Source organism: Spermophilus citellus, assembly GCF_964194105.1.
Source record: "Spermophilus citellus genome assembly, chromosome: 18".
In the NCBI taxonomy this organism is placed as follows: domain Eukaryota; kingdom Metazoa; phylum Chordata; class Mammalia; order Rodentia; family Sciuridae; genus Spermophilus; species Spermophilus citellus.
Genome location: NC_138200.1, coordinates 56599583 through 56621300, shown reverse-complemented (window position 1 = coordinate 56621300; position 21718 = coordinate 56599583). Strand labels below are relative to the sequence as shown.

The following is a 21718-nucleotide window of genomic DNA, read 5'->3' as shown; positions in this document are numbered from 1 at the left end:
ATTGGATGGCTAGAGGATGGAATGGAAAAGAAAGAGGGTTTGTTTGTATTGTATGAAATTTGTCCAGTGTGCATGTACTACTTTTTAAATGTTTGAATGTTTACTTGACACCTTTATCAAAATGTAGACACCAAGGACATTCAGGAATTTAAAAGGACTGAGCAGAATTCTTTTAGTAATGCGGGATAGAATTATCTATACATGCGAAGCTAAAATGTCTTGTGTAAAGCACAGAGTCTTCCTGTTTATTTCTGGACAGAGATCTATGGGGGGTTGGTAGCAGGAGACAGGAAAAGAGGAGCCAGGCATTTTTTGAAAATTTTTGGCAATGCTCTCATACAGGAAACTGACATCTTTATCATTTCAATCATTGTGCATTAATTTTGGATCTGCTGAAGAGCATTGAAAGACAAATATTTGTGTGAACTCCCTGAACTCAAACATGGATCGGAAGGGGAATTTAATCTTTATTTTTGTAAAGGTAATTAATTAGATGTGACTATTAGGGTTAAGGCCCAAAGTTCCTCTTCTAGTTAAGAAAACTTCCTTTGGTGAGAAATGTCCACATTGGTTAAGGTGTAGTCCCATCCCCAACCAACCTTGCAAGATAATTTTGGGCTTCCCTTCTCTAAGGGAAGTGTCAAAAGAAAAAATTAAACAGGCAACTGTACCTAAGAGAATTTGCAGTCAAAATGTTCATGCAAATCTGGAAGACCTCTCATTGGCTAGTCAAGCTGAACTTTGTGTCCCAATGAGCAGTTACTGGGTCTAGGCAAGGGTACCAGAGGATGGGGATCCAAAAAAGTTGAAAGTATGAAGTTCAAGGGTAGAGATTATAATTTGTTACTTTTGGGTTTCCCTTGTTTATAAGTAGAAAGCCAGAAGTTGAGCTCCCAAATAAAATATTCTAGAAGTTATGTTTCTTAAGTAACTCCAAAAATTAGTACATCTATGAAGAACTAAATCCTACAAAGAAATAAGCCACCTGGCTAATATATCAACAGAGTAGGGCCTGGAGATTCCCCTACAGAGGAGGAAAAACACATCACAGAGAAGCATACTTGATACAATTTATTTTAAAAAAGAAGAAAAAATAATTTAAGTCCTTGGCAAAATAAAAGATCTAGTAATACAAATGTTTCTTAGAAAACATGAAAAGATAATATAACAAATATTAATAAATCAATATTAACATCACAGCAAAAGTGATAATGATTCTGTAACAATGACAAGTGAGGATATTTTTGGCCCATACACAGCAGTATTTCTTGAAGGTCCTCTGATTTCTCTTTTCTCTTAAAACAAGATGTGGTCTCATTTTAAGAAAGCCTGATGCATGTAAAACTAAATTTAGGAAACTGATCAATTAAAGGTTATTTATCTGCATCACAAAATAATTCTTTACCAAAATAATCCATGAAAATGTTTCTTTAAATGATCCTTCAAATAGCAAATTTCCAAATGTGTTTAGAATAAAACCAGCCAGATACATGTTTCTCTGTGGCAAAAGTGAGGTATACCTGAAATGAGGCAGTAACAGAGTTGGGCGTCAGACCTGTCTGGACAGTGTCCTTACTTAGACCATAAGGAAATAGTTGGGGGCACCTGTTCTCAGTCTTTTGTTTCTCCCACCTTGAACTCTTACTTTTATAGGCTTAACTGCTTTCTGGTAAACTTTGTTCACCTGGTATTCTCAGGGAAAAAAGGAGGAAGCCATATGAGAGGGGGACAAATTAAATAACTGGTGAGTCACTCCAGCCAAGCAGAGCGAGAGGAGAATCTGGGGTTCAGAGTGTGCATGTGGATGTGAACGGGGGAAAGTAGGAACAATCCTGAATCCCTGACATGATGCTTTTGAGGCTCCTCTCCCTGTGGGGGTGTCTGACTCACTGAGGAGCAGCAGAGCCCAGTCCAACCCTCCTCAGAAGGGACACATCTTCAGGAGAATAGAGGAGGGTCTATTTGTCACACTCCTCCTGGCTCCCTTCAGTACAATGATAGTGCTGCTCACAGAACTCCTGGATCCGGCTACAAGCCTCCAGCATCATCACCTCGGGGACAGTAATTACCACCCGGAAGAAATTCGGGTACTCGAAGCACTGCAAAAATAAGAACCTATTATTTTCAGAGCAATTGAATCTGGCACTGGACCACCCTAAAACAGCAGGTCTCTCGCCAGCAAGAAGTGCTGGCGTTTCCCCTGGGGTATCCATCCACCCCGTCCCCATCACTAGGGTGCTCAGTCAGTAACTGAGTTAATTCATCTTGAAATGGACTGTGGGACAAGCTTGAATGTGTCTCGTCTAGCATGTTTGTTATAAACATGGGTTATCTCACCCATTATGGATGAGATAATGATGGGGAGAAACAAACTTTAAATTGAAGTCATGAGACATATAAGTGTGAATCATGACAAATGAGAATATACTTTGTTGGAGGGGAAAAGGTCAGGCTAGCCCCTAGCTCAGGGAGAGCTCCGGGGGCTCTAGAAACTGTTGAGAGTGTCCTGAGAAATGCACAAGCACTCACCGTTGCTGGGAGGCAGTGGACAGACTGTTCAGCAACTAACCGCTCTGTGAACTCCACATCGTTTTCAAATTCTGGGAAATGTTCCATCTCAATTCCAACCTGTACCAATAATAAAAGGGAGAGGCCATCTTATCAGAAGGAGGGAAAACAGGCCAATTTGCTATGCCAGAAATTAGGGTAGGAACTGCTTTAAAAGATATCTTGGAACTCTGCTACTGATAACCAAGCATTCTAGCACTTATAAATGTGTGGAATTTATCACAGGGAAGAGAGGATATATTTATATTCATATTTTAGTTTGTTACAGAGTTCCTTCTTGGGTGTTGATAAATGAAAGGAAACAGAATGCCAGTGTTTCTCAACAGAGGTACGATTAGCATTAGCGTCAGGTCCTTCTTTATCGCATGGGACTGTTTCACCCATTGTAAGATCTTTGGAATTCCTGGCCCACAAAATGGCAATAGCACCCTTAAGTCATCCTGAAATTCCCATACAGTTCCAAATACCCCTAGAGGACCAGAATCATTCCCAGTTATGAGCTATAAAGTAGCTTGTTTGCATCTTATAACTTCCCTGTATCTACATATAAAATGATTATCAGTACCACGTTTTGAGAACTTTGAGATTAAATCTTATCGGTGGGACAATTCAGAACAAGACAATTCCTCAACTGTCTTGTTGAGGAGCCTAGCCTTTGTGAATGCAGCATGCCCTGCACAACCCCATAAGCAGCCCTGCCTACCACCTTCCCATGCTTTACAACATGCATGGGCCTACTGCCCACACACCTACTTACCATGAGATACATGGCCCCAGAAGGGCGGACCGGCTGAAGCCCAGGGATGGCAGCCAATGCCCCATAGCAAAGATCAGCATTGGACTAAAAGAGGAGGTAGAGAGAACATCAAGGATCAAATTTTAAGTAAAAGAAAAACCACATCATTAAAAGAATCCTCAGTGAAAGCTGGAAACTTGGGTTTGATCTTCCGGCATAAGGAGTCAACAAGAAAAACTCTATCACTTAGAGTTCCTGGCCAAGAGCAGAGTGAGTTACCAGAAGTGAGAGTACGGGTGAATTCTTACATGATGCCATTTCCTGATATTGAAGTTCCATATTAGAATGGTGCTCCAGAAATGGGGATCAATCATTCCTCATTCCACTGCTGGTATTCTCTGACTCCCAAACTCCCCAAGTAGAAGTCCATAGGCTGCCCTTACCTTGAGGAAGCTTAGTGTGTTGTGGTAGAACTCCTGAGGGGTACGGCGCAGGATACTTTTCAGAGCTCCCTGGACAATGGTACAGGGTCCCAAGATCCGCTGACTCAGCTTCACCAGCCCATCTCGAATCTAGAAGTCCCCCCAAGAAATGCATTATTCATCTTATTTACGCGTCCCTGTTTGGGGAATTCTTATTCTGACCTATCAGGTTTTTAATACTAGGAAGTAATGTGGCCTGATGACATCTTATATCAGGTCACTAGGTCTATAGCATAGTTCTGTCATACACCTGCTGGACGACTGTAGGCAAATAATGTAACTTCTCTGTACCTTTCTCAACTGTAAAATGGAGTGAATACTAATACTAGCCTCATAAGGTTGTTGTGAGAATTAAGTTAAAACTGTTCATAAAGCACAGGTACATGGTTCACCCTCCGGCACTATTAGTTGTCATTACTGTCATTGTTCCCCTTTCTGCAGTCCTAAAACTGGAGGTGGATGGAACTTCTTCACAGAGCCAGATAGTGAAAACTGAACTTGGGAGAGCTATGACTATTCCCATCTTTATCTAGTGTTTCCAGACACCATGAACTATAAGGCCAAGAAGAAAGGGGAGGGATCCTACCTTCTCACTACTATGCATACAAAACAAATATATATATATATCCTAAATCACACATCCTATTGCACCACATTGCCCTCACCTCATTGCCAAAAATGTCTCTTCTGTCATGGATAAGGATCCAGCCCAATCTCCAGCCAGGAACCAGCCAGCGCTTGGCCAGCCCTCCGCAGGACAGGATGGGGACATTGGTGCTGAGGGTGGCTAATGGCTCATATTTGCAATCTGAAAACACCTAAGGAGAAGAGATCTTCTTGTTTACTTCTCTCTGTATCCCATACCTCCACCCTTTTCCTTCTATCTAGAGGAACAGGGATTCAGATTTACAGGTTCATTTCTACCCTGAAGCATGATCAGATTTCCAAGAGGCTTCAAAGGGAATTATTTAAAACATTTAATTCCAGGTCTAGTCTGGATGAAAGGAAGCCTAAAGTAGGGAAACGGACTCTATCCCAGTAGTGCATACAACTTCATGAAGCCAGCCTTATGGAATTAGTGACTATTAGAGTTCTAGATTTAAAAATAAAACATGGCTCCATAATCCCTTATCTAAAATTCCTGGGCCCAGATGTGTTGTAGAATGCAGAACTGTCTGGATTTTGAAAAGACTATACAACACGTGTACCACACATTATGAAACGTGCCCACAGCAGTCTAGGATAATTAAGAATATTAATATTTCTGCCAATTTCCCTGCACTCTTAACAAATAGATATCCACACATGGGATAAATAAAAAAATCTACAGATATATCAGGTCAGCTCAGAATTTGCAACCAAATAAATTTCAAGTATCTTTGGATTTTCAAGGCTTATGGATATAAAAAAAAAACTGACCAAGGAGTCATGGATCTATACATTTGTTACGTTTCCAAGGATGCTGAATTGCTACAGGGAAAGGATTAGGAGTTGCTTCTGATTGTTTCACTTGCCAATTTAAGAGTTCCCATGAAACGATTTGGGATAGACATTACTGTAGCTTTGCATCCTGACCCAGACTCACCATGTCTCCATAGATCTCATCAGCCAGGATGGGGACACACTGCCTTGAGGCCACTGAAAATAAGAAAATCATGCTGAAATCATTTTTAATGCAAATTTCCCTCTCATTTAATATTCACCTACTCTTATTATTGCTAATTTCATGTCTTCCTCTTCAAGAACTGTAGATCTTTCTGATACTCTTCCAGGCTGTGGGGCCTAAATTTGCCATTTAATTAACTAGATATTTCAAACTCTCACTTCCACATGATGGGATTGGTGATGAAGTGAGGACAGGTAAAGTACCTAACCAAGATTTTCAGGACGAGAAGTGTTTCAGATTTTGTATTTTTAAAATTTTGAATATTTACATAGATTTTTCCAGTTCAACTTTCCTAATCTGAAATCTGACTGATCCAAAGTGCTCCAGGGATTTGGGGATGAGTGATGCTCAACCCATAAGTATTTCCTTTTTATCCTCCTTTAGGCAGGTCCACCCTTACAATGCCACACAATGGACTAGAGACATCAGTGGAGTTCCTCTACCTTCATCCCAGGCTTGGAATACAGGGAAGAATATTAATATTCTTTTCATCATTCCAGGAAACTGCTAAATGACCCCATTCCTACCTCCTCCTCTGGACTTACCTGCCAGAATCTTCTGAAGATGACTCTTACTGAACACTGACCCACAGGGATTTGACGGGTTGTTCACAATGACACAAGCTGTCTTTTCATCAATCAGAGATTCCAGTTGTTTCAGGTCAATTTCCCAAGACTTCTCTGGCTGGGGAGAAAGAAAGAGGGAGACCAAGATGATTGCAGGGGGAATACTCAACCCAAGGGTGCAGTGTAAATAACAAAATTTGTCTTTGGCCTCAACCACCCCCTGCCAGAGCCTTTTCTTTTCTTCTTTTTTAAGAGCTTTATTGTTATACATAATAGTCGGGTTCATTCTGACAAACTCATACGTGCATGGAAATTGATTTTATTCATGGTCCCTTCTTTTCTCTTCCCCCTTTTCTCTCCTGTTCTCCCTGCCCTCTCCCATTCTCCTTCCTCGACTCTATAGACTTCCTTTCACCTATTAATTTAAATTCAATTGGTTCTTTATGTTATCCTTTCCTTCCGTCCCCCTTTCCTTTAGTTTACGCTAGCTTCCACATATGAGAGAAAACATTTTTTCACCTTTGCGTTTGAGTTTGGCTTATTCCACTTAGCATGATATTCTCCATTTCCATTTACCAACAAATGCCATTATTTCATTCTTTTTTTATGGCTGAGTAGAACTCCAATGTATGTATATACCACAATTTCTTAATTCATTCATCTATTGACAGGCATCTGGTTTGATTTCATAATTTAGCTATTGTGAATTGGGCTGCTATAAACATTGAGATGGACGTGTCTCTGTAGAATGCTGATTTTAGATCTTTGGGGGAAATACCAAGGAATGGGATAGCTGGGTCATATGGTGGTTCTATCCCTAGTTTTTTGAGGAGTCTCCATACTGTATTCCAGAATGGCCGTGCTAGTCTGCAGTCCCACCAACCATTTAGAATTGTCCCCTTTTCCCCCACAGCCTCACCAGCATTTATGTTGTTCACATTCTTGATCATTGCCATTCTGCCAGACTCTTTTCTTTGAGGTAAAAGTCATAATTTTACAGGGTAGTAATTGAGCACTTGAATCTAAAATTAAAAAGTCACTTACCAATAGATTATATAGTTTGACCTCAATTCCCATAGATTCAGCCAAAGTCTTGTAGAGAGAAAAACCGGGTCTTGGAATGAGGATGTTTTGTCCTGGATTGGCCAACACAGCTAAACAAAGTTCAATAGCCTGACTGCAGCCACTTGTCAGAATGACATCCTGTGAAGATAAAAAAAAAAAAAAAGGTTTAGTTCTGTTAGGGGTTCCAACAATCACAGAAGAAAAGACCTTGTGAGATGGATATGGGTGAGTTAGGAGCAGTAATGAAGCAAACAGTTTTATGTAAAATAGTAAGAACTATACTAAGCCAAAACCAAACATGTGTCCATACCTAAATGTTGTTGAAAATGTTGGCCACTTGAAAGAAATAAACAAATCATTCTTATAAGGATAAGTTGTGGGGGGAGGATAAGTTGGCTATGACTCAGCCAACTTCCATGAGAGACCTTGGGCTGACCTGGGCATTTTTAGCCTGGCTATTTACTTAATTTTGGCCAGAGACTTGAAATCTGGCTCTTCTCTGAAGCACGGATGAAGGACACCTCTTATGTTAGGAAATGTCTACCCCACGCCGCAGACAATAGAGGGAAGGGCGGCATCTAAACTTGGCACTGCCATCAATTTGTATGCCGTTGGAATATCTATCTCTCTTTCTGAATGCCCTAGGTGAATGAAGAAAGCTACAAATTAAAATGATCCTATTGGCAAATTTTTAAATTTATTTCTCTCTCTCTCTCTCTCTCTCTCTCTCCTCTCTCTCACTCTCTCTTTAAAAAAAAATTAAAAAAATAAATTTAATTATTTGGTGTTTGTGAGTTGTGTTTCAAATGGTCTTTTGCATAACATCAAATCTAGGGTGACCTCTGGGTCCTTGGAGACTCCTTGTGACAGACACCCCAGATATTATAAGAGATATCCATATCATACTATGATGACATTAAATATAAGCACTGATTAGTGGTCCCAATTAATAAGAAGTCCTCAAATTGCTAAAGGGAAATTATCCTCAGTATCCCCCCCCAGACAATTACTCCTATAAAACATAAACAAGGAAAGGGGGTACAGTTTGCCCTAAATTGCTTCCAAGCTGGTACTTTGACTAAGGCTCACCTTAGCTTCCAATGGTGCCTCAGGACAGTGGAAATAAGAAGCAACCTCCTCCCGGCTAGACAGGTATCCTGAAAGAAGAGCAGGGAGAGGAAGCTGGCGATTTCTCCTCCAACTGACAACTGTGCCCTAGAGTGTCAACGTGGGCTTCAAGCTGCCTCCTGTCCCTGCTCAAAGCAATCTGTTCAGCTTAGCTCTCAGCCACTGTAGATCAAGGTGATTAACTGATATTTTATATCTTACAATTTTATTATATTCACTGTCAATAAAAGAAACAGATCCCCAAACTATAAAATACTTTCTGTAATCTTGATTACTGTGATTATGTTTTGGTCTCTAAAAGATAAAAGATTTAAATTATTCCTAAGTCCCTTATAGGAACTACAGTTTTTGAAAAGTTGTCATCAATGCATTAAGTAAGTGTGGTCCATTTTATATTTTTTTATATTATATGTTTATAAGTTCTTGTACAAATTTTTTCTTTGAAACTATATTCTTGTACAATATTTCCACCTTTGGCTTATAAGCCTGAAGTTTTGACAGTTTCATGCCCATTATAATATTTTGTAAAGCTTCTATCCAAAAAGACAAGTTATCAAGGCCAGGGGCAACATTTCATGTTTCTTCATTTAATAGAAACAATGGATCCCTTGAAATTATATAAATCAGCTCTCCATTATGAGTGAGGAGAAGCAAATTCCTAGTTATATGTTATTGTCTGTATTTCCTTTGGCATGAGATGTTCAGATCCTCCAACTGTTTCTCAAAGAAGATTTGGTTTTGGTTTTCTGGGTTGGATCAGTTCCCTAATACTTTGGATATTAAAGTCAGAAACTTAATTACATAACTTTTGTGTTGATTTTTGCTGTATTAAATTGTCTAATGTGGGGCTGGGGTTTTGGCTCAGCGGTAGAGCCCTTGTCTAGCATCTTCGAGGCCCTGGGTTCAATCCTCAGCACCACATGAAAATAAATAAATAAAATAAAAGGTATTGTGACCAACTACAACTAAAATATAATTTTAAAAAATTATCTAATGTGTAAGTAACCCAACTAAAAACACAGTGCTGACACCTCTTTGAAGCACTTTGTTTTGTTTTTGTGGTACTAGATACTTAATTCACACGTGTTAGGCAAGTGTTCTAAAAGTGAGCTGCTACATCCCCAGCCCCTTTTTTAAAAATTTTATTTTGAGACAGTGTGTTGGTAAGTTGCAAAGGCTGACCTCAAACTTGAGATCCTCCTGCCTCAGCCTCCCAAATATCTGGGATTAAAAGGTGTGCACTACTACACCCAGTGTGAAGCAATTTTAAAATCTGATCTTAACATTTAACTGGATTTTTATTCTATACTAAGAATATGTTCCTATGTACACATAAACACAGGGAAGAAAATGTGCAACACTGACAGTAATCACTTATTTTACCAAAATATTTTGGGCAGAAATTTTTGACAAATGGAGAATGTTAAACCTAAATAGAAAAACTTGCTAACAGAGAAACCTTCTATCCTTCAGTATGGCTGCCTTTTCTGCCGTGTATGTGTGTGTGTGTGTGTGTGTGTGGTTTTGACCTTTCTACCTTAAATAGTTACAATTGCATTTCAATGTGATCATAACCACAATGAAAATAAGCCTTTAATATAGAGAGAAGGAGAAATAAAATGAAGGAACTATTTACATAGGGCAGTAAGTAAATTAATGTAGGATTTAGAGGACTCAGCAAACAAGCAGTTCCAGCCAGACTCAAAGCCTTTCTATCACAATTAGTAATGATGGGTTGAGAGCATTATTTGAGAAGTAAGTCTGTTTGAGAGTCTAGAGGGGAGGGGCAGCATGCCAAAGGGAGCCCGGAAAGAAGTTAGACCTTGATGGTTTGTGTTGAAGCATCTGGAGCAAGACTCTTTTCCCCCAAAACCAAAGGGCTGTTTAATCTAGAGTTGGTAGGAACAGTCTCCTATTAAAAGAGCTAAACGTTTGAAAGCCACCAGGTATATTCTCAACAAGAGCCTACCTATGGATGGGGCATAACCATTGTATTTCCCAGAGTCCAGGGCATCTTTCATTGCTTGTGTAACTTCAGGATCGGTAGGTAGGTTTCCAAACACAGTTGGGTCTCCTATTCATAGGAGGGGAAAAAAGCCAAAAAGAGCCCAGAATTACTCTTCCATGTTCAGTACTCAGATTCATTTCTACCACCATCTTCTCCAACCAGCCCATGAGGATCGGAGAGACAATACTACCCCTCCATCAAGTGTCCCCAACTCACCAATGGACAGAGAAATCATGGCTTTGTTTGGATTAGGCTTCACCTTCATGCTGTCCACAATGGCCCGGATGGGATTAAAAGTTTTGTCAGACATGTCAGAGGGCTTCACAGACCACCTGGCCTTCCTGCCTTTCATTTTTCCCAGTCCAGAGCTTTTCCCATTGATATTGACATGCACATCCAGAACTGGGGAGAGGTTGCCATCGCCATTGGTGTGAATCATGTAGGAGTCCATCACTAGAGAAACCTATGAGCAAAGAAGGTCCTGTGAGGCAGAGCAGGGGTGGGCAGCCACGTTTGGATCTAAACATCAGGGTGACATCACTGGATGTCTCTTTTCCAAACATTTTTGCTGCCTTCTCTTATAAAGTAGATTTATTATAAATAATGAAAGTTTTAAGGCTTTTTGCTGAGATGGAAAACAAAATAACCTATTCTACAACATCGACAGGTCCCATTTGGTTGAATATTTATCTACTGTTCAGTAGGATTTGCTGGGTACAAATATAATCACTGCAAAGGCAGAAGGATTCTCTAAGGAAAACCAAGGGAAAATGATACAAAGAAAAAGTACTGCCCCATTTCTATGAAAAACCAGCCTGAGAAAGAATCTCCTTTAATTCTTCAACACTCTGTGTCTGGCCCTGGGTGGAAAAAGAAGTTAGCACGTGGGAGAGAAAAGTGCGAGCGCCCCACTCACCACCACCATATCACTGAGGTTTGAGGTTTACCTTTCTCTTGGGGGAGATGCAACCTCCAAACAGCCAAAGCTGAGAGCTCACCAGTCCTCTGACAAGTTACCCGTGGCAATGAACTCAGGTACAAATTCCGACTCCTAAAATAGTCTCCACTAATGGGCGTTGGACCTGAAACTTTTATGCTATTGGTTAGGGGTAAGAGCTAAGTTCTCATCTGGGCCTCTCTTCTCCCCTTGACTGTTTCTCACCTGCTGCCACCCTCCAATCATGAATGTGTCCTCACTTCAAACATCTGGAATTCTCTATTAATCCTTTCCAGGCACTGGGTTGGGTGTTTCAGAAAACTGCCAGAGGGCAGTTATGATGTCAGTAGGTAATTTTTATTAAATCTCTTTTGTTACAAAACATTCTATTGAATTTTTAACAGTACGGAAATACATAAAGTGAAAAGGTGAAAGTACTTTCTTGCCCCCCTCTGTGTGCACACACTCCATTCTCCTTCCTGGGGGTAGGGAGTATAGGCATTTGACTCCTTCTGTCATTCACCAAAAAAAGATGATAGCTAGCTTAAGATAGACCCAGATGCATACTTTCATAGGGTTTCAAAACAGAGGGAATCACGTTCTACGACTTGCTTGACAAGGTCTTTTTTTATTTCCTACATCTTGTTCCCCTTTCCTTATCAGTCCCCAAAGTTGCAAACTCCAATTAGAAGAAAGGTGGACAGTTGAAATAAATGGTCACTCAACAAATAGCTTAAAAGGTCAGGGTCTCCAAGGCAGCTAAAACTTGTACAATTGTATCTGTATGTAGGTAAAGGCTCCTTCATTTATCAGCTGTAGTATTATTGGAAGAATATGATACAGATGACATCTACAAAACAAAAGCAAAGTCACAGTCCTCAGCAGGAACCACAATATTCCTGTGAGTTAATGAAAATATCAGTGACTCCCAGGGCTCAGATCCTATCTGTTTATTTGTTTGGATACAGAGTTATTACATAATTTTTTCTTTTCCATCTACTTTTCAGAGATCTGAGTCAGGAGGTTGTGGGGCGGGGGCGGGCGGGGGGGGGTGGCGGCGGCGAGTTGAGTAACCTTGTGTTTTTCTGGACCTTGTATTCCTTATTACTTTCCAGAATGTGTACAATGCTTTCTCTTCTCCATTATAATGAAGCAAGCAGTTACCACCTCATTTTAGCAGTGGAGATGCAGAAGCATCAGTGAGGATGGGAAGCCAACACTTTCATTTCAAGGGAATGGGAGTTCTAGTACTAGAAGCCCTGAGCTCACCAACCAGGGCTCCTCTGTCTCAAAAGGCAAATGCATAGCCCTGTCTTAGGAATATCCAAAGACACAGAGAAGGAAAGGACTGGTCGGCTCTGGCATTTACCACCCTATGCCCAAAGTGTCCTTGTAGACAGAAGTATACCTCACAGTCTAGACAGGATCGCACTTGGCAGAATCACTGACAGAGTGAGAACATGGTATTATTTCCAAAGCACATAGTTGTTTGTACAAGGGATTGAACCCAGAGATGCTCAACCACTAAGCCTCTTCCTCAGCCCTTTTAGTTTTTTTATTTTGAGACAGGATCTTCCTAAGTTGCTTAGGGCCTCACTAAGCTGCTAAGACTGGCTTTAAAGTTGCAATCCTCCTGCTTCAGCCTCCCAAGCCACTGGGATTACAGGTGTGCACCACCACAACCAGAAGCAAACAGATTTTGCCAAGAGAGTAAACCATTATTTTCTACAATCTTTTACGCCCCTGTCCATTTTAAATATAAATATGTTGGAGGAAAATTAGAAAAAAATTATAAGAATTTACAATTCCACCACCACTCTTAACATATTGGAACTTGTATGGTTTTATTTCCCCCCACAAAGCTGGGGTCTTCACTATATAGATATTCTTTAAACTGAAATAAAATTCATGTAACAGAAAATTCACTGTTTTCATCTTTTCTTTCTTTCTTTCTTTTTTTTACCTTTTGGTATCCAAGAGTGAACTCAGCACCTAACCACTGAGCACATCCCCACCCCTTTTTATATTTTATTTAGAGACAGGGTCTCACCACGTTGCTGAGGCTGACTTTTAACTTGTGATTCTCCTGACTCACCCAACCGAGATACTGGGGGATTACGGGCATGTGCCACCACACCCAACTATTTTCATTATTTTAAAGTATAAGATTCAGTAATTTTTAGCACACTTATAACTATGTGCAATCATCACCACTTATCTAGTTCCAGAACATTCAAATCACCACAAAAAGAAGCCCATACCCATGGAGCAGCGGCTCCCCACCCTGACTCTCCCCAGCTCCTGAAAACCAACCATCCATCTTCTGTCTCTACAGATTTCCCTATTTCTGACATTTCAAATAAATGAAATCATACAATATGTGGTCTTTTATGTCTGGTTTCTTTCACTTAGCAAATGTTTTCCATGCTCAACCATATTACATGTAGCATAGAGTTCTTCATTTCTTTTTATGAATGAATAATATTCTATGAAATGGATATATTACATTTTGTTTACCCCTTCACCAGTTGATGGACATTTGAATTGTTTCCATTTTGCCTATTTTGAATAATGCTTCTATTAACATTTGAGTACGAGTTTTTGTGTGAATACCTGTCTTCAATTCTCTTAGGTATATAGCTTGAAGTTACTGGATCATTATATGCTTAGTGTTTTCATCTTGAATTTTTAAATTTTATCAGAAATATTTTCCCATGTTATAAGAAACATTATACCGAGATGAGGGAAGATGGCGGCGATGGGAGTGCATCACCCCAGTGCGCTGCGTCACTGAGCGGGAGAAAGACGAGGTGAAACGGCTGAAGGCTACCTTGTTGGGAATTTCCAGTGAAATTGAGGTGCTCCAGAATCTAGAGGACGGATTTCCATCGTGCGGGATTCAACTGTGGGGGCTCGGTCGTGGGCGATTTCTCCGCACGGAGGGTAGCAGAGCCTGGTCGGCGGACCACCCCGCGGATGGAGTCTGGGGCGCGCGCTGGGTAGCGGCGAGGTACCGGAGCCGGAGTACAGCGATGCGGATTCTGGGGGCTCCTGCCAGCGGTGCAATGGCCGTGCTTAGTGCTGAGTTCTGGCTTTGAGACAGAAGAGAGAAGCGGTCCAATTCGGTTCTCGACACCAGTCGGACCACGGAGGAGGACAGCAGCTGCCATCTTGGAGAGCTGATGTAATCATCCCTGTTTTCTACTGATCTCAGCTCATTCAACTACGGAACAGGTGATTTCAGGCTGGTATTTGCCTGCGTCTCGCAGACAGATCGCTCAGGCTCGGGACTGGAGAACCTGAGAATACTCCTCGGGGCTCGCTCCTGGCAAGGCGTGCGCCGAGCTTTGAGCGGCCGGATTCTGGTTCCCCGGGCTGCTTTGGCCCAGGGCTAGGGAACCTGCGGGGACTGTGTGCTGAGGCCAGCTCCAAGTGGAACGTGCGCTGAGGGGCGGCTGGGCTCTGACTCCCGGAACAGTTTTGGCCCGAGGCTGGGGAGCCCTCGGGGACTGCATCTTTGACCCTGCTCCTAGCGGAGCGTGCACCGAGCTGGGAGAGTTTGGAGCAGCCGGGCTTGGGCTCCCGGGGCTGCTTTGGCCTGGGGCTGGGGAACCCGCGGGGGTCGCTCTGTGGAGCCTGCTCCTAGCAGAGCGTGGCCGGGATTGGAGAGGCCGGGTTCTGGCTCCCGAAGCTGCTTTGGCCCAGGGCTGGGGAACCTGCGGGGACAGCTTCTCGGTCCGGGTCCTGCTGGGTGCTGTGGGGGCCTGGGGGGCAGAGTGGAGCTGCCACCTGCGCCCAGAGCAGGCCAAGTGACCCGCCGGCGTGGTATCACGACACCCCAACTGCAGCTGGGGCTGAGGAGACTAGCCGCCCACGCCTGGAACAGGACCAGCGACCCGACGGCGCGGTAGCCAAGTCACCCCATTTGGAGTGGGGGCTGTGCAGAGCCGCCGTCTGAGCCTGCAAGGTAGGCAGACCTGCGACCCACTGGCAGGACAGGCCCGGCAGCCTGCCAGTGTGGTGGACAAGTAGCATCGAGGCAGTCACATCACACTGGTTGGAGTGGGGGTGGAGCAGAGCCGCCGCCCGTGTCCGGAAAAGGCCCAGCAACCCGTTGGGGAGGCAGTCAGGTACCCCCACTGGGAGTGGGGGCTGAGCAGAACTGCCGCCCGAGCCCACAAGGTAGGCAGAACTGCGACCCACTGGCGGAACAGGCTTAGAGGCCGACCGGCGTAGTAGACACGTCACACCAATTGGAGTAGGGGCGGAGCAGAGCTGCCGCCCACATCCGGATCAGGACCCGAGGGCGTGGTAGTTACGTCACCACAATTGGAGTGGGGGCAGAGCAGAGCCGCCACCCGCACCCGCAGGGTGGGCAGACCTGCGACCAACCAGCGTGGTAGATAGATCACCCTAATTAGAGGAGGAGCACAGCCACTACCCGCCCTGCAAGAGAGATCTCCCAACTATACAAGAGCAATATAAATAAATAGGGGGGAAATTTCAAAAACACAACAGTTTCACCAAGCAGAAAGAAACGCGAGCAACATGAAAAGACAAGGAAAGAAAGGACCACAAGCAATGCAGGTCAACTCAACTTTAGAAGAGGTAATAGCTGCAACAGATGGAATGTCAGAAAAAGGGTTCAGGATATACATGCTTCAGATGATCTGGAGTCTCAAGGAAGACATGAGACAGCAAAATCAGACAATGAAAGATCACTTTGACAAGGAACTACATAAACAAATCCAGGAAGTAAAAGATCAATTTCACAGGGAGATAGAGGTAATAAAAAACAAACAAATAGAAATCCTAGAAATGCAGGAAGCAATAAACCAACTTAAAACCTCAATTGACAATACTACCAGCAGAGTAGATCACTTAGAAGATAGAACATCAGACAATGAAGACAAAGTATTTCAACTTGAAAAGAACATAGACAGCTCAGCAAGTCTGCTAAGAAACCATGAGCAGAACATCCAAGAAATATGGGATAACATTAAAAGACCAAACTTAAGAGTCATTGGGATACAGGAAGGCACAGAGCTCCAAACCAAAGGAATAAACAATCTATTCAATGAAATAATACGAGAAAACTTTCCAGACTTGAAGAATGAAACAGAATCCCAAATCCTAGAAGCCTACAGGACGCCAAAAGTGCAAAATCATAAGAGATCCACACCTAGACACATTATAATGAAGATGCCCAACATATAGAATAAGGAGAGAATTTTAAAAGCTACAAGAGAAAGGAAGCAGATTACATTTAGGGGTAAACCAATCAGGATAACAGCTGATCTCTCAACACAGACTCTGAAAGCTAGAAGATCCTGGAATAACATATTTCAAACACTGAAAGAAAATGGGTTCCAACCAAGAATCGTGTATCCAGCGAAATTAAGCTTCAGGATGGAAGATGAAATTAAAACCTTCCACAATAAACAAAAGTTAAAAGAATTCGCAGCTAAAAAACTATCTCTTCAAAAAATCCTTGGCAAAACATTACAGGAAGAGGAAATCGAAAATAACATTGAAAACCAACAGTAGGAGGTAGGACAGTAAAGGGGGGGAAGTAATCAAAGAGGAAAACAAATCAGGTTTAGTAACATTAATAAACAAATATGGCTGGAGGAACAAACCATATCTCAATAATAACCCTAAATGTTAATGGCTTAAACTCACCAATTAAGAGACACAGGCTAGTTGAATGGATCACAAAACAAGACCCAACAATATGCTGCCTACAGGAGACGCATTTGATAGGAAAAGATATACATAGACTGAAGGTGAAAGGTTGGGAAAAATCATTCCACTCATATGGACTGCGGAAACAAGCAGGAGTGTCCATACTCATATCAAATAAAATAGATTTCAAGCCAAAGTTAATCAAAAGAGATAAAGAGGGACACTGCATACTGCTCAAGGGAACCATACACCAACAAGACATAACAATCATAAATATATATGCCCCAAACAACGGTGCAGCTATGTTCATCAAGCAAACTCTTCTCAAGTTCAAGAGTCTAATAGACCACCATACAATAATCATGGGAGACTTCAACACACCTCTCTCACCACTGGACAGATCTTTCAAACAAAAGCTGAATAAGGAAACTATAGAACTCAATAACACAATTAACAACCTAGACTTAATTGACATATATAGAATATACCACCCAACATCAAGTAGTTACACTTTTTTCTCAGCAGCACATGGATCCTTCTCAAAAATAGATCATATATTATGTCACAGGGCAACTCTTAGACAATATAAAGGAGTAGATAATACCATGCATCTTATCTGATCATGATGGAATGAAACTGAAAATCAACAATAAAAGAAGGAAGGAAAAATCATGCATCACTTGGAGAATGAACAATAGGTTACTGAATGATCAATGGGTTATAGAAGACATTAAGGAGGAAATTAAAAATTTCTTAGAGTTAAATGAAAACACAAACACAACATATCGAAATCTATGGGACACATTGAAAGCAGTTCTAAGAGGAAAATTCATTGCTTGGAGCTCATTCCTTAAAAAAAGAAAAAACCAACAAATAAATGATCTCATACTTCATCTCAAAATCCTAGAAAAAGAAGAGCAAAACAACAGCAAAAGAAGTAGAAGGCAAGAAATAATTAAAATCAGAGCTGAAATTAATGAAATCGAAACAAAAGAAACAATTGAAAAAATTGACAAAACTAAAAGTTGGTTCTTTGAAAAAATAAATAAAATCGACAGACCCTTAGCCATGCTAACGAAGAGAAGAAGAGAGAGAACCCAAATTACTAGCATACGGGATGAAAAAGGCAATATCACAACAGACACTTCAGAAATACAGAAGATAATCAGAAATTATTTTGAATCCTTATACTCCAATAAAATAGAAGATAGTGAAGGCATTGATAAATTTCTTAAGTCATATGATCTGCCCATATTGAGTCAGGAAGATATAGACAACCTAAGCAGACCAATAACAATAGAGGAAATAGAAGAAACCATCAAAAGACTACCAACTAAGAAAAGCCCAGGACCGGATGGGTATACAGCAGAGTTTTACAAAACCTTTAAAGAGGAACTAACACCAATACTTTTCAAGCTATTTCAGGAAATAGAAAAAGAGGGAGAACTTCCAAAGACATTCTACGAGGCCAACATCACCCTGATGCCTAAACCAGACAAAGACACTTCAAAGAAAGAAAACTACAGACCAATATCTCTAATGAACCTAGATGCAAAAATCCTCAATAAAATTCTGGCGAATCGGATTCAAAAGCATATCAAAAAAATTATACACCATGATCAAGTAGGATTCATCCCTGGGATGCAAGGCTGGTTCAATATACGGAAATCAATAAATGTTATTCACCACATCAATAGACTTAAAAATAAGAACCATATGATCATCTCGATAGATGCAGAAAAAGCATTCGACAAAGTACAGCATCCCTTTATGTTCAAAACTCTAGAAAAATTAGGGATAACAGGATCATACCTCAACATTATAAAAGCAATCTATGATAAGCCACAGGCCAGCATCATTCTGAATGGAGAAAAATTGAAGGCATTCCCTCTAAGATCTGGTACAAGACAGGGATGCCCTCTCTCACCACTTCTGTTCAACATAGTCCTCGAAACACTGGCCAGAGCAATTAGACAGACGAAAGAAATTAAAGGCATAAAAATAGGAAAAGAAGAACTTAAATTATCACTATTTGCAGATGATATGATTCTATACCTAACAGACCCAAAAGGGTCTACAAAGAAACTATTAGAGATAATAAATGAATTCAGCAAAGTGGCAGGATGTAAAATCAACACGCATAAATCAAATGCATTCCTGTATATCAGCGACAAATCCTCTGAAACGGAAATGAGGACAACTACTCCATTCACAATATCCCCCCAAAAAATAAAATACTTGGGAATCAACCTAACAAAAGAGGTGAAAGACGTATACAATGAAAACTACAGGACCCTAAAGAGAGATATAGAAGAAGACCTCAGAAGATGGAAAAATATACCCTGTTCATGGATAGGCAGAACTAACATCATCAAAATGGCGATATTACCAAAAGTTCTCTATAAGTTCAATGCTATGCCAATCAAAATCCCAACAGCATTTCTTGTAGAAATAGATAAAACAATCATGAAATTCATATGGAATAATAAAAGACCCAGAATAGCAAAAACAATGCTAAGCAGGAAGTGTGAATCAGGCGGTATAGCAGTACCAGACTTCAAACTATACTACAGAGCAATAGTAACAAAAACAGCATGGTACTGGTACCAAAACAGGCGGGTGGACCAATGGTACAGAATAGAGGACACAGTAACCAATCCACAAAACTACAACTATCTTATATTTGATAAAGGGGCTAAAAGCATGCAATGGAGGAAGGATAGCATCTTCAACAAATGGTGCTGGGAAAACTGGAAATCCATTTGCATCAAAATGAAACTGAATCCCTTTCTCTCACCATGCACAAAACTTAACTCAAAATGGATCAAGGAGCTTGATATTAAATCAGAGACATGGCGTCTGATAGAAGAAAAAGTTGGCTATGATCTACATACTGTGGGGTCGGGCTCCAAATTCCTCAATAGGACACCCATAGCGCAAGAGTTAACAACTAGAATCAACAAATGGGACTTACTCAAACTAAAAAGTTTTTTCTCAGCAAAAGAAACAATAAGAGAGATAAACAGGGAGCCTACATCCTGGGAACAAATCTTTACTCCTCACACTTCAGATAGAGCCCTAATATCCAGAGTATACAAAGAACTCAAAAAATTAGACAATAAGATAACAAATAACCTAATCAACAAATGGGCCAAGGACCTGAACAGACACTTCTCAGAGGAGGACATACAATCAATCAATAAGTACATGAAAAAATGCTCCCCATTGCTAGCAGTCAGAGAAATGCAAATCAAAACCACCCTAAGATACCATCTCACTCCAGTAAGATTGGCAGCCATTTTGAAGTCCAACAACAACAAGTGCTGGAGAGGATGCGGGGAAAAGGGTACACTTGTTCATTGTTGGTGGGACTGCAAATTGGTGCAGCCAATTTGGAAAGCAGTATGGAGATTTCTTGGAAAGCTGGGAATGGAACCACCATTTGACCCAGCTATTCCCCTTCTTGGTCTATTCCCTAAAGACCTAATAAGAGCATGCTACAGGGACACTGCTACATCGATGTTCATAGCAGCACAATTCATGATAGCAAGATTGTGGAACCAACCTAGATGCCCTTCAATAGATGAATGGATAAAAAAAATGTGGCATTTATACACAATGGAGTATTACTCTGCTTTAAAAAATGACAAAATCATAGAATTTGGAGGGAAATGGATGGCATTAGAGCAGATTATGCTAAGTGAAGCTAGCCAATCCTTAAAAAACAAATGCCAAATGACTGTTTTGATATAAGGGGAGTAACCAAGGTCAGGGTAGGGACGAAGAGCTTGAGAAGAAGATTAACATTAAACAGGGATGAGAGGTGGGAGGGAAAGGGAGTGAGAAGGGAAATCGCATGGAAATGGAAGGTGATCCTCAGGGTTATACAAAATTACATATAAGAGGAAAGGAGGGGTAAGAGAAAAATAATACAAGTGGAAGAAATGATTTACAGTAGAGGCGGTAAAGAGAGAAAAGGGGAGGGGAGGGGAGGGGAGGGGAAGGGGATAGTAGAGAATAGGATAGACAGCAGAATACATCAGTCACTAGAATGGCAATATGTAAATCAATGGAAGTGTAACTGATGTGATACAGCAATCTGTATACGGGGTAAAAATGGGAGTTCATAACCCACTTGAATCAAACTGTGAAATATGATATATTAAGAACTATGTAATGTTTTGAATGACCAACAATTAAAAAAAAAAGAAACATTATACCATGGATAAGTATCAGAATTTGTTGAGTAATTTTCTTATTGTTAAACATAACATGGAGTTTAGTTTTTATCATTATAAATAATACTGCCAAGGGCATCCTTGTTCATAAATGTTGGCTCATATATTTTATTATTTCTTTAAGATAAATTTCTATATTGATTTACGACACTGAAGAGAATAAACACTTTTCTCTTACCTTTTTAGTAAAGCATGATATATTCTTATATAATAAATTTTTAAAATATTTTGTTTTAGTTGTAGTTGAACATAATACCTTTATTTTATTTTTATGTGGTGCTGAGGATCGAATCCAGCGCCCTGCACATGCTAGTCAAGCACTCTACCACTGAGCCACAATCTGAGCCCCTCTTATATGATAAATCTAAATAGGAATGTTCTAAACCCTGATTATCTTCCCTTCCCACAATTCCACTCTGTTGAGGTAACTACTTTTAGTCACTTCTTATGTATCCTTCTCCAACTGTTTTCTATGTTTATACAACACTTTTGAAGCTGTTTGAGGATTGCTAAAAATATATGTATACTATATATTTGTTTATACTTGCACTATCTAGTATTGTAGCCTGTAGTCATAATTGGCTTCTGAGTTCTTGAAATGTGTCTGGTCTGAATTGAGATGTATGGCTAATGCAAAAT

The 21718-nt window shown here is 40.8% G+C and overlaps 1 protein-coding gene across 1 annotated transcript; it reads right to left on the bottom strand.

Annotated features, from left to right (window-relative positions):
* Positions 1–1958: 1958 nt before the first annotated feature.
* Positions 1959–10673, bottom strand: TAT (tyrosine aminotransferase; the record flags this gene model as incomplete). The annotated part of the gene is made up of 11 exons (XM_081273732.1): positions 10436–10673; positions 10181–10285; positions 8173–8240; positions 7063–7221; positions 5998–6136; positions 5372–5424; positions 4452–4604; positions 3748–3876; positions 3326–3409; positions 2530–2628; positions 1959–2099 (listed from the first exon to the last, which is right to left on the bottom strand). Exons 1-11 carry the CDS (start codon positions 10668–10670, stop codon positions 1959–1961), a joined length of 1365 nt encoding a protein of 454 aa, XP_081129858.1. The 5' UTR covers positions 10671–10673.
* Between the last annotated feature and the right edge of the window lie 11045 nt (positions 10674–21718).